This window comes from Palaemon carinicauda, chromosome 21 (assembly GCF_036898095.1).
Source record: "Palaemon carinicauda isolate YSFRI2023 chromosome 21, ASM3689809v2, whole genome shotgun sequence".
Lineage (NCBI taxonomy): Eukaryota > Metazoa > Arthropoda > Malacostraca > Decapoda > Palaemonidae > Palaemon > Palaemon carinicauda.
In genome coordinates this window covers 95,759,837-95,774,139 of record NC_090745.1, presented here as the reverse complement: position 1 = coordinate 95,774,139, position 14,303 = coordinate 95,759,837, and the positions used below count along the sequence as shown (strand labels likewise).

General features: G+C 33.5%; 1 protein-coding gene across 2 annotated transcripts in view; it reads right to left on the bottom strand.

The window, feature by feature from the left end:
- The window catches only part of LOC137615333 (LIM homeobox transcription factor 1-beta-like), a 135,098-nt gene that overhangs the window by 33,244 nt on the left and 87,551 nt on the right, over nucleotides 1-14,303 (bottom strand). Inside the window, exons 3-4 of one of the 2 annotated variants that reach the window (XM_068345130.1) lie at nucleotides 6,384-6,616; nucleotides 4,809-4,957 (exon numbers count right to left, since the gene is read on the bottom strand). In XM_068345130.1, coding sequence (XP_068201231.1) covers nucleotides 4,809-4,957; nucleotides 6,384-6,616 — 382 coding nt within the window. The remainder of the gene's footprint in view (nucleotides 1-4,808; nucleotides 4,958-6,383; nucleotides 6,617-14,303) is intronic. The other variant, XM_068345131.1, reaches the window with a different exon arrangement.

The following is a 14,303-nucleotide window of genomic DNA, read 5'->3' as shown; positions in this document are numbered from 1 at the left end:
AAATTTCAATTGCTTGATCTTGATTCAAACCGACTTAAGAAAATTATTTATTTTAATTTCTGAGCTGATTTGTGTAAAAATTTATTTACAGAGAAAGCATATTACAGTGGAAAATTCAATATTGTAATATATCCAGAGAAAAAAAACCATCGACAATATTTTCTCTCAACGTATGATATTTGATGCATGTTTGAAATAAAATAAATCTAACAAGGTTGATTTAAGCAAAATTGTACGTATGATATTACATTACAAATCCTATCAGCAGGCTAAAGATTTAATATTACACGATGCTGTTTAAAGAATGAGATTCGGAGCAATTTAGGAGAGAGAATCGTAAAAAGTTTCTAAAAAGACAAAAATATTTTTGTCTTGGATGAGAAAATTCTCTTGGACGTTTTCAGGAAATAAAAATTTGTGTGATGTTTCAAGGTATAAACCTGTTTGGAATTCTGGGAAGGTGAAATTGCCTGATATATTAGAAAGAATGGAGTTATCTAACGTTCTACTTTTATCAATTGTTTCATGACATATTTTTATTTTTCATCTCAAGGATGCGACTGTAAAAAAAGTAAATATTTGCCTGGTATTTTAGAGTAGTATTTCTAATATTGAAGCGCAGAAATACCAAAGGTTTTAGAGCAATGAAAATGTATTATGACGCAGATGGGTAAATTGTCAGTTGTTTTCAAATAAAGTAAAGGAGACTTGGCGAATTCTAACATTAGCTTCAACATATACTCCTTATTTTTCGATATCTTTAGCATATACCTTGAATCTCTATCTCTCTCTCTCTCTCTCTCTCTCTCTCTCTCTCTCTCTCTCTCTCTCAGAAAAACGAATGATGTATTAACCAAAACGTCTCTCTCTCTCTCTCTCTCTCTCTCTCTCTCTCTCTCTCTCTCCTCTCTCTCTCTCTCTCTCTCTCTCTCTCTCTCTTATATATATATATATATATATACATATATATATATATATATATATATATATATATATATATATATATATATATATATATAAACGAATGATCCATTAACCAAAACGTCCTTCTCTCTCTCTCTCTCTCTCTCTCTCTCTCTCTCTCTCTCTCTCTCTCTCTCCTCTCTCTCTCTCTCTCTCTCTCTCTCCCCACTGAATGCTGTTTTGGGAGAAGGACCGTAATAACAAACTCCTTCTCAACCAAACTAACAAATAAGTGACGCCAGTTAAACATCTGTACCTCTAACATCTATATCTTGATTTCCGGTAAACGGCAGTACTTCGAATCACTTCTGTCTACGCAAATGACTATCACTCTGAACGACAACGCCGAAAAATAATGCGTATGAAATAGTCATAACAATCAAAATTATAATTGCAACCTCACATGGTCCGAGCTTAAAAATTAATGAAAAAATAAAAATAATAATTATAAGCTTCCGCAAAGTGAAGAAAGAAATAGGCAGGGAAGAGTTTTAAAAGGAAAGTACTATTAGTAAGCGTCTCTGACAACACTGAAGAAAATATGCATGAAATAGTCATAACAATCAAAATTATAATTGTAACCATAAATTGTCAGAACATAAAAATTCATAAAAAATAAAAATAATAATAACTATAACCTTCCGTACATTGAAGAAAGAAATAGGCAGGGAAGAGCTTTAAAGGAAAGCGCTATTAAGTAAGCGTTCTTGCCTCTCAGTGGTTGGTTAGATCAACACGGAATTCTACACTAAAATTCAGCCCTCTTATAGATACGGCCAAAGATTGCGAAGGTTAGTTCAACCGAGCAGTTGTTTTGGCTTTTATGTTGCGTAAACAGAACGCTCCCCCGAGCAGCGCATCTAGACGCCCAGCCTCCCGGGATTATCTCGCGGGTCTTAAGCACCGATTAATTTACGACATTAGTAACAGGTGGAGCTTTATTTACGCAGAGAATTAAGCAGTGAAATGGAGAGTGGACTTGGCATTCGTAAAAGTGCGCTGTGCTTCATGTGAAGAGGCAGGTAAACTACAAGAAGTTGCATTAAGTCATAAAGTTTGCCTTTGAAATGTGTACTTTATCTGGCGGAGCAACTTACATGGGACTTCAACATACGTTGGGAGCAAAGCACTTTACGCTGTCAGTTTGTAAAGGCAACAGAATGCGGATGAATGGAAGCGCTTTCTGAAGTCAGACGAGCGAGTGTTAAGAGCAAGGATTGAGGGAAAATCATTGAACAGTTGCTTGATAACGTTGTTGAAACGTAAATATATAACGGGTTTAAAATCACTCTTTTACACATACACACACATTTACACACACACACAAATATATATATATATATATATATATATATATTATATATATATATATATATATATATTATATATATATATATATATATATATACACATATATACACACACATATATATATACATATATATGTGTTTTTATATATATATATATATATATATATATATATATTATATATATATATATATATATATATATATATATATATACATATATATACATACATATATATCCAACAGTTTGACTACACAAAAAAAATAAAAAATAAAACGCAATACTTGAAAAGCCATTACGGCAGTAATTTCTCATTTCTGACAACTCCCCTATAGAAAATAATATCCATTTTCTTCGAAGGTATCCACAAAATGTAAACCAATATACGAATAACGCATACTGTAATGCACTACACAAAACAGCTAAAGCAATAAATTTCAAACAAGATAACAGTTCCGTTCACGACTGTCGGGTTTCTCTCAGTGTAGAACTGCCGTTGCTCAGAGAAATTCATAATGCATTTCAAGATTAATTTGGATTACGCCATTCGCCCCGGACGCTGACATTCTATCGGGTACAGAACGCGCGGAACACATTCGAGAATTGTATTATTTTTTTTTTTTACTTCGTATTATGAAGAGTATCGTTCATAAGAACAGTAATAAAAATCTTTGTCGTTTTGCACAAATTTGTCTGGTTGAGGAGGAAGTTAAATGAATACGGAAACAGGTACAAAATTGTCACAGTTAGGTCAAAATTCATGGAAAAAAATAAACTTAAATATATCTCATAACCATAAAAATATTAAAAATTACTAAATTAAAACATACTAACGAAAGCTTTAGAATTCGGATCTGTATGTAATAGTGGAAAAAAATAATAAAAAATAATCTAGAGGATATCCATCGCTCATGGCAAGTACCCATAAGTAAAAATACATATGGAAAAATATTTCAATATACTATCATATAATGAGACATGACACTGTTAATGTTTGAAATAGTTTACAATGGTGTGTGAGATAGAACTAAATTATATACGAGCGAAGGGTTAAAATGTTCATCATAAACGCAGTGAACGAACTCTGCCTAAAAGAATATGACAATGAGGAACCCTTAACTACATACTTTATAATACACTAACTTGAATTCACTGACATAAGTTAATTGGTACGGGGGACGGACATCAAAGGAAAAAAAATATATTAAAATATATACGAATTCTTCGGTTTCTGATATTTTCTTCCCAAATTTCCTGACTATCCAATGCAGATATAATCTCTGTTAGTTTACACACAAAACATACACACACACATACATACATACATACATACATACATATATATATATATATATATATATATATATATATATACTATATATATATATATATATACAGTATATATATATATATATATATATATATATATATATATATATATACAGTATATATATATATATTATATATATATATATATATATATATATAGTATATATATACAGTATATATATATATATATATATATATATATATATATATATATATATATATATATATATATATATACAGTATATATATATATATATATATATATATATATATATATAGTTATATATATATATATATATAAAAGTTTAATTATTTTTTCATCCTTTTTATACGTTCTTTCTGACTACCAAATGCAATAATTATTTAGGTACTGTTCGCCCATTTTATCAGTAAAAGCAGATGTCAAATAATCATACTAGTAGTTAAACATGATCATCACAACAATGTTAAGATACTTGGAAAAATGAAGCTCTCACCAGTTAAATAACTTGAGAGAATAACAAAAGATAACATTAACACATAGCATTTGCTTTGACAACCCTACGAATATCAAAGAGTTCGTATAACGTAAAATTTTAAGTACCTACTTTCTCACGAGAGTATCACATAACTCAGTCAGTTCAAAGAGCTTGAAATATCACTTGGTTCTTGGTACTCCTTCCAGGAATCTTTATAAAGTAAAAAGATTCCTGGTTCTCTCCATTCGAATTTCACTGATATAACATTAGTCTTTCCGACAAGGAAAGAATTCCTAAAATGCTAGTTACTTTTCGATGTTATGACGTCAGATAATTACCAATTATTCATTCATTCAACTGTCAAAAATCTCTGAAATACCACTGCATTCCAAACTCTTATAAATCCCTTACATCTTACACCGCTGAATTCAAAGTCCATAAAATAATAACTTCCTCGTCTTTAAGATCTCTAAATCCTCAGCCTTTCTTTACTCAAGGCGGCGTTTTAATGGTTTTATAATCTTAAAACCAGGGTCTGCAAACCTAAAACCCCAATCCTCTAAAGTTACGTGATTCCATCCCATAAACCTGAGACTTCAACTCCGCAAAACCCCGGAATCCAAATGCAGACGCGATCCTTTTAAAGAGGCCCCAAGTGCTCCAGAGAGTCATTTTACTTCGCGTTATATCCGAAAGCTTTAATTCGAATTACCGCCCCACCAATTGGGTCATAAAAAGGGGTCTTCTTACCTTCCGGCAGGGTTTCGGCGACACGCTGAAGGAGGCCATGAACTGCTTGCGTTGCGCCGACGTCAGGATGGTCCGGGGTCTCTTGGGGCCTCGTCTGCCGTCTCGAGGTCTGGAGCCGTCGTCGACGATGAAGTCGTCCCCCAAAGGGCCTGGAATTGGACAGCAACCAAAACTAATTTTTTTTTTTTTTTTCCTTATTCAATGATTCTGTCGAATTATTTTGGGAATACTATGAAACTATATATCGTCATTATCAAAACTTATATATTTAAAGGTATATCTACTATAACTTTGGAATACTTTGAAATTATATAATATCATCATTATTAAAACTTATAATATTTAAAAGTATATTTACTATAACTTATATATTTAAAAGTAGATTTACTATAACTTATATATTTAAAAGTCTATTTACTATAACTTATATATTTAAAGGTCTATTTATCAAAACTTATAAATCTAAAGGTTTATTAACAAATCTCTGGTTTTATTGTTTCTCAATTTCCGTTTTCTTAACTTTCTTAAGTGAGCTGGGGGAAAATAATGTTATAAAAAGGATGATTATTTTACATAGGAATACGTCTTTTGTGAACATTAATGAATGATAATGATATGTATACCAATTGCTTTTTAGTGATTTTCCTATCCAACATCAGTTAAACATATAGCTGATTCCATATTGAGAATTATTATTATTATTATTATTATCATTATTATTATTATTATTATTATTATTATTATTATTATTATTTTCTTTATTGTATCTCTATAAATTGCAAGTTGCGCCAAGAATATAAGCAAAAACCTTAGAGACTTGTAATTTGCTGAGGAGTTAAGTCTCAAAAATAATTCAATAAGTGGATTTGATGATGAGCAAATCCATAAAATTAAACTATTCAGAATAGTCTTGAAATTATGCAAAATAAACTGCATAGAAAAAAAAGTTAATAAACATGGAGATGTGATTAAATATAATTTTGCTGACAAGAGATTAATTGTAAATATTATCTTAAATGTAAGGCATTTAACCTTATGAGAGAGAGAGAGAGGAGAGAGAGAGAGAGAGAGAGAGAGAGAGAGAGAGAGAGAGAGAGAGAGAGAGAGAGAGATTCATGTATATCACCATGCCACAACGATGTTTTTTAAAAAGGCAGCACATGTGATTGTGTTTGTGTGTGTATATTGTGAGAGAGAGAGAGAGAGAGAGAGAGAGAGAGAGAGAGAGAGAGAGAGAGAGAGAGAGAGAGAGAGACTTTTTATGTATATTGGTATAATTTAAACGATGTCATATAAGGAGATCAAGCATCAATATATATATATATATATATATATATATATATATATATATATATATATATATATATATATATATATATATATATATATATATAGAGAGAGAGAGAGAGAGAGAGAGAGAGAGAGAGAGAGAGAGAGAGAGAGAGAGAGAGAGAGAGAGAGAGAGAGAATCCCTTCCTAACCATTCAGTGATGTGACGAGATGACGTGAGATGAAGCATCAGGTGACCCATGAGATAGGAAGAAGGATTGAACAGAACTACACGGTAATACTAACTCAGCCACTCACTCTGCGGCCCGTGCTGCTGCAGCAGGAACATCTCCTTCTCATAGTCCGCCCTGCAGAAGAGCTGGTGCCCTCTGAGGACGTACTGGTCCCCCTTTTGGAGTACCTGGCAGCAGACGACGCAGGCGAAGCAGTGCAGGTGAAACACGAGAGACTGCGCGCGCATCACTAGCTCGTGGGGCAAGAGCCTGTCGCCGCAGCCGGCGCATTTCACCGAAAATAATCTGCAAAGGACGTTGGAAGCATTTGTTATAAGTCTCTTATTTACATCAGTTTTATATTATTGGATAAGTGTGTTAAGTAGTTTATTATGGTACGTCAAAAGACTAACATTTTTAACAAGAACATCATCAGTAATAATACTAATAATAATAATAATAATAATAATAATAATAATAATAATAATAATAATAAACATATTTTGCTAATGTCCATTTCTTAAATAGAATTACAAAATAATAATAATAATAATAAACCTATTTTGCTAATGTCCATTTCTTAAATAAAATTACAAAATAATAATAATAATAATAATAATAATAATAATAATAATAATAATAATAATAATAATAATAGCGAAACTACTTTGCTACTGCCCATTTCTTAAATAGTAATACAAAATATACGTATCTATTTCAGTAATTATATGCGAAACAGATTTTACTTATTATGAAAAAGACTAGTACGCGACCCGTCATAAATGACGGCTATATGTACAGATAGGTATACACTGTGATTCGACAATTACCATCCACTCCCCCTTCCCGTTAGTTTGGCAATTCCGTGTGTACCTTTCGGGTACCCCCCATCTCACAGGGGTAAGAGTACACCTTTCCCCTACCCCAGGGACAGGGAGAGATCGAGTAATCATACGTTTGGTAATGTTACTCAGCATGACAGGAAAGAAATATATTTATTTATACACACACACACACAAACACACACACACACGTGTATATATATATATATATATATATATATATATATATATATATATATATATATATATATATATATACAGTATATATATATATATATATATATATATATATATATATATATATATATATATATATATATATATATATATATATATATATATATATAACCGGACGCTTGCTCCTTATTATATGGGGGAAGATGAAGGTTGGTTGTACGATTATAACAACATTACAACCGAAAATAATCAATACTTATGGTGTAGGATACAAATAACAAAACACGCCAACCTTTCCAAAAGCGTATAAATGAAAAGTTTAAAGATAAAAAAAGAAAGAATACGAAGTTAAGATTGGTGGGATGCGACGACCTTGCCAAGTACCTCCGAGCGGGTGAACGCGAGTGATGACTTATTAATTCGACCATTATGAATCTAAATCGGTCTTCACCAACGGCGTTATCGCTGGCGAAAGCTGCTTCGTAAACAAACACGGCAAGGATATTTCCTGTCGGTATATAAGGTATCTTTCTCGGGCTTGAAGGAATGCTTATGATCTCGGGTTGGGCGGTGAGAGCTTTAAACAGAGCGCCATATGGAAGGCTTCAAAGAAGAAGAGGAAGAAGAACAACAACAACAACAAAAACAACAAAAACAACAACAACAACAAAAAGAAAAAGAAAAATAATAATAATAATAAAAAGAAGAAGAAAAATCATAAGAAGAAGAAGAAGAGGAAGTAAACGAGAAGTAGAACAACAACAACAACAACAACAACAACAACAAAGAAAAATAATAAAAATAATAATAATAATAATAATAATAATAAGAAGAAGAAGAAGAAGAAGAAGAAGAAGAAGAAGAAGAAGAAGAAGAAGAAGAAGAAGAAGAAGAAGAAGAAGAAGAGGGAGATTTTATTTTTATTAATCTTACTTCCTGTCTATCGAATTCTACACTGAACTCTTGTCTCCTCATAAAACCTAAATAGTAAATTAATATTCACAAATACCTTTAAATCATTTCCTCTCCTTGACTTAGGATTTAAAAATAGGACTCCATTGTGTCTGTGCTCAAGCGGATGGGTAAGCTTTTTTCATGAAAAGGTTCCAAATAAAAACATCCTTCAGGGGGGCCCTAGCTCCCTCTCATTTGCAATATAAATCCGCATTTGTGCAAATCAATTTTAGAAGTTGGATTATTTTCAATATATTTACTAAGCTTTTCATGATCCGTGTTATTTCCCCGAGATCTAACGTTGACCAAATTAATATGTTCAATCTAACCTATCCTGTTTGAGGGACAGCCCAAAATACGTGATTTTTGTGATGGAAGGGAACTTGAAGAGAAGTCTCATGGCAGAAAAAAGGATTTCCTTTGTGTTCTTGGTGTTGTATAGTCGTTTTCCTTTTTCAAAGAAAACTTTTCTTTGAAGTATGATACTGTGTCCAACATGTTTACATTGTCTTTTTATTTCCTTACTGGAAAATTATAATATATACGTATCTTACCAAAAATTATAAGGAGCAGAAGTATTACATTACACAAAGCACTTTAACCAAAGAAATTTTTAATATATTTTAAATCCTCAATTTCGTAACCTTCGCAGAATTTTTACATAATATTTTTATGCAGTTCTTCCTTGAAGAATACAAAGAATTAGAATCAGAAACGACCATCAAAGTCTATATTTAAGCCCATGGTTTGAATATTAGTAAACTATCGGTGCAAGGGCAGAGGGCATCAGACGGGATATTGAAAATGGTCATCTAGGAGAGACTAATATTACTGCTATTAAGCAACTCAGTCAAAGACTGTCCAAAATAATAGTCACAGAAAAGAGATAGTGAGGACAGCAAAAGGAGAAAACATAAAAACTGACAATTAGGGAACACTATTGTGTCTTATATGATCACATGATCATTTTAATTACTGATTGGTTAAAACAGGAATATATCTCTAAATTTCAGCTTATATTTGGAATGTGTAAACGCTTGAGAAATTTTTTTTTCTTCTTCAGCATAAGATTCACCTTATACTATCTCATTGTAGCCCGATGTAATTTTTAAAAGTTTCTTAAAAATTAAATGGTAAAGATTGTGGATTCATGATAGCAGAGGCAGAAGCATCCGACGATAGTTTAATTAGAACAACAGCAAACCCATCAATAATAATTAAGGTTATTTGTAGATTAACTGATTATCTTATAGAATCTTGGCTTCGTGGGACAATGATAAATAATATCATAGAAATCAGAATTAGAAGAATAGGAAAAGGAAAGCGTGACAGAAAAATATAGAGAAGATGAAACCTTTACCACATATCTTGCATATCCACAACATCCCGTCACGATTGGAAATCAGCCGACAGTACTCCACACATATCTCGCGAAAGACGACCCAGCATCAACGGGAAATCCCAGTTTCACCACACCACAGCCCCTTCTCTCTCTCTCTCTCTCTCTCTCTCTCTCTCTCTCTCTCTCTCTCTCTCTCTCTCTCTCTCTCTCTCTCCGCAAAAAATCATCCCCCTTATGTGCGCCGTTAGACAATCCCCCATCCACTATTAGTCTAAAATGAGAGTCCTCAACATTCCTAAGGCTAAAGTGAGTGAAGGGAACAGGAAGAATAAAATGTGCCTTTTCCCGAAACCCGACGACACTTTTAACGAAGTCAGGTAAACTGCACAACACTATCGAGTGGGGTAAAAGGAGGAGGCCTCGTTGGAAACACGAGGATATGGGAAACATGACAAGAGGTTAATGAACTAGGAGTCCTGGCTATAATAGCCCCAGACACCGAAATTACATCAAAACATGGAACCTGATTCCTCTGAAGTATCGCAGTTTTAAAAGCTGCATCAAAACAAGTTCATATTTACACGGTTTTAAAAGCTGCATCAAAACAAGACCATATTTGCACAGTTTTCAAAAGTCCATATTTACACGGTTTTAAAAGCTGCATCAAAACAAGAACCATATATGCACAGTTTTCAAAAGTCCATATTTACACGGTTTTAAAAAGCTGCATCAAAACAAGAACCATATTTGCAGTTTTCAAAAGTCCATATTTACACGGTTTTAAAAGCTGCATCAAAACAAGACCATATTTGCACAGTTTTCAAAAGTCCATATTTACACGGTTTTAAAAGCTGCATCAAAACAAGACCATATTTGCAGTTTTCAAAAGTCCATATTTACACGGTTTTAAAAGCTGCATCAAAACAAGACCATATTTGCACAGTTTTCAAAAGTCCATATTTACACGGTTTTAAAGCTGCATCAAAACAAGACCATATTTGCACAGTTTTCAAAAGTCCATATTTACACGGTTTTAAAAGCTGCATCAAAACAAGACCATATTTGCACAGTTTTCAAAAGTCCATATTTACACGGTTTTAAAAGCTGCATCAAAACAAGACCATATTTGCACAGTTTTCAAAAGTCCATATTTACACGGTTTTAAAAGCTGCATCAAAACAAGACCATATTTGCACAGTTTTCAAATTGCCTTGATAATGGCAGCTTCTTCCAGTTTGGAATTCAGGATGAAGCCATCATAAAACATTGTGAAATAGGGTTTGACGATCTTCACTCAAACGGATTCTTTTAAGTCCCATTATTCTCTTTGTATGGGTAATTTATTCTCAACTAATTAAAAAAGATGTTATTAAATTGAGGAATGTTCTTCGACTAGTCACAAAATCTGAAACTCTGTGTTGAATTATTATTGCATGCAAAATTGTTTGTATTTAGGCACATAACGTAAACATAAATACTGTATATAAATTTACTTGGCAATCTATCTATCTATACATACTAATAAATTGTGCATCTATGGTTCAACAATTGATTTATCATCTTTGAAAATTAAAAAGTCCCAAAACACATTCGCCTTTCTATTTAATATCTACAAAGGGGTCGTGGTGGCCGATGTAGTAACGTCCCTGACAGGTGAACGCCAGACTGGGATTCGAGTCCCGCTCGAACTCGCTAGTTTCTTTGGTCGCTGCAACCTCACCATCCTCGTGAGCTAAGGAAGGGGAGTTTGGGGGAACCTATAATTCTACCTTCTGAGTCATCAGCAGCCATTGCCTGGCCCTCCTTAGTCCTAGCTTGGGTGGAGTGGGGCTTGGGAGCTGGTCGTATGCATATATGGTCAGTCTCTAGGGCATTTTCCTGCTTGCTAGGGGCAATGCCACAGTCCCTTACCTCTGCCATTCATGAGCGGAATTTAAACCTTTAAACAGAAGAGCACAAACTATCGCATAGAAGTTCTTTGAAATCATACCTCACATGTGTGGAGTCTGAATGAAGGTAGGAGATAAAGTCACAAAATTAGGTCGAAGAATCACTTACTGCCTTTAGTCAGGAATCCCTTTAATCCCAATGACTAAGAGTTCTATCCTTCAGAACAAATATAATGACTTCTGCAGTGGGAGGTCTGATGAAAGAATCCTGACATAGCTCAGTCGACTTTCGTGGTTGCTGCAGGGGTTAACTGGGCATAAAGTTGAAAACTTGAAGGGTAGTGCGTTATAAAGTTGAAAACTTGAAGGGTAGTGCGTTATATTCTAATACTGTTCTTATGTCTAGTTTATTAGCAACAAAAGATTGACAACCATCTTGACACTTACACGAAACTTGCACAATTTCCGTTTTCGCAGTGTCAGTGATTAAAGTCTTCGTGTGGAGTGTGAGAAAGGTAAAATGGCACGAAAATTTATGCGTGCCAATTTTTTTAAAACTTTAATACGAATTGCCCCCAACCCTCACACACACTCCACACGAAGGGTTTTAATCACTGACACGACGCATTGCACGACGCTGAGGAAACGAAAATCGTGCAAGTGTCGTGCAAGCGTCAAGAATCAAGTAAAAAGAAAATATATCTTAATCAAATTATTTTTTATCAACCCTTCATATTTGTTTCTATTGTTACTTAATACTTAAATAGTATTAATCACCTCATTGTTTCTAAATGAGATTTCATCCCGTTGAAATGCATGGTAATCATGTGCCTGGGACTCAGTTCATTCATAATAGACTGACAATATTTCCACTCATAATAATTCAACTGAAAACATTTCAATTCAAGATTTCGGTAATGAGTGGCACGTAATATCCATTGGACATAAATCAGTCAGAAGTAATCAATTGATTTACCAATTCATTTATTTCCTTTTCTTCTCGTAAGATCATCAAAACTCAGCAATAAGAAAAAGTAACAACATCAGTCCATTTCTTTTAGCGATGCATATTTGCACCGACTCGCGGCGGTGCCCTAAAGCTCGGAAAAGTTTCCGGATCGCTGATTGGTTGGACAAGATAATTCTAACCAATCAGAGATCAGGAAACTTTTCCGAGCTAAAAGGGCACCGCCGCGAGTCGGTGCAAATATGCATCGCTATAAGAAATGGACTATGGGTATAAGCAGTTGATTCCAACAGCCATGCCTTCTCCATCATAACAATACAACGCAACATTCTAGAAGTTTTATTCCACCTATGACTAGATTGTGGAATGACCTTCCTAATCAAGCAGTTGAATCAATGGAACTTTTAGAAGTTCAAACTTTTATCAAATACTTAAGTTTTATTTTATAGTTTATATATGACTAACCTATTTTAATGTTCTCCTTCATTTTAAAATAATTCATATTTTGTATTCATTACTTATATATAATTTAATTGCTATTCTCTTATTTCGTTTCCTCACTGGGCTACTTTCCCTGTTGGTGCCCTCGGGATTGTAGCATTCTGCTTGGATAATAATAATAATAATAATAATAATAATAATAATAATAATAATAATAATAATAATAATCTGTTGAGAGATCTTCTTTTAACATGGAGGCTACTATGAAGTATAATTTCTACCTCGGTGCCATGGATTTCAAACCTTAGCCTATATCTTTAGATTTTTTAGCATTTTTCTGTTCGAGTGGTACATACATACATATACCAAAGGCACTTCCCCCAATTTTGGGGGGTAGCCGACAACAACAAGAAACAAACAAAAAGGGGACCTCTACTCTCTACGTTCCTCCAGCCTAACCAGGGACCCAGCCGAGTTCAGCTGGTACTGCTAGGGTGCCACAGCCCAACCTCCCAGTGGTATATTCTTGAAAATATTTACCATATATTTACTTTGACGTCTTCTTTGGGGTTTGGAGACAACTTGCAGAATTAAAGGAAATGTATAAAACACAGGATTTTGGTACTTGTGTCGGAAAAGCAATTACTTGATATAATCAAGTACAAAAATATGAAATTGCTCTTTTGGTTTTCATTTTTACAGCAGTGGGCAGAAAATCATTATTGTTGCCTGTTGGGTTGTTCGTCGCTGTTTTTTTTTTTTTCTTTTTTTTTTTTTTTTTTTTTTTTAATCGGCGGAGTTTGGGTATCTGAAGATTGAAGGATCTTCGTCAGGTGAGATCTGACCTGAAGGAGACGACCTCATCACCGACTTTCCTTCTAGAGGGACTGTCCTTCGGTGGTGTTGTTGGTGCCTTAAATTCGTTACAAGAAGGCAAATTTAGTGTGTGGCATTCAATGATGGTTTCATTATTGGAATATGCAGTGCTTCTACAATGTGGATCAGCAAGTGCCTGAAAGAACTGTCCAGGATCTTAATGTCTTGACATTCTCTTGGAATACGCGCAGTAGTCATTCAAACATTTTATTATTATTATTATTGAGGTTGTTGTTGTTGTTGTTGTTAGCTAAACTACAACCATAATTGGAAAAGCAGGATGCTATAAGCCCAAGGACTCCAGCAAAGAAAAATTGCCCAGCGAGGAAAGGAAATAAAGAAATAAATAAACTATATAAAAGTAATGAACAATTAAAATGACATATTTCAAGAACAGTAACAACATTAAAACAGATCTTTCATATATAAACTATAAAAAAAGACTTATATCAGCCTGTTCAACAGATAAACATTTGCTGCAACTTTGAATTTTTGAGATTCATGA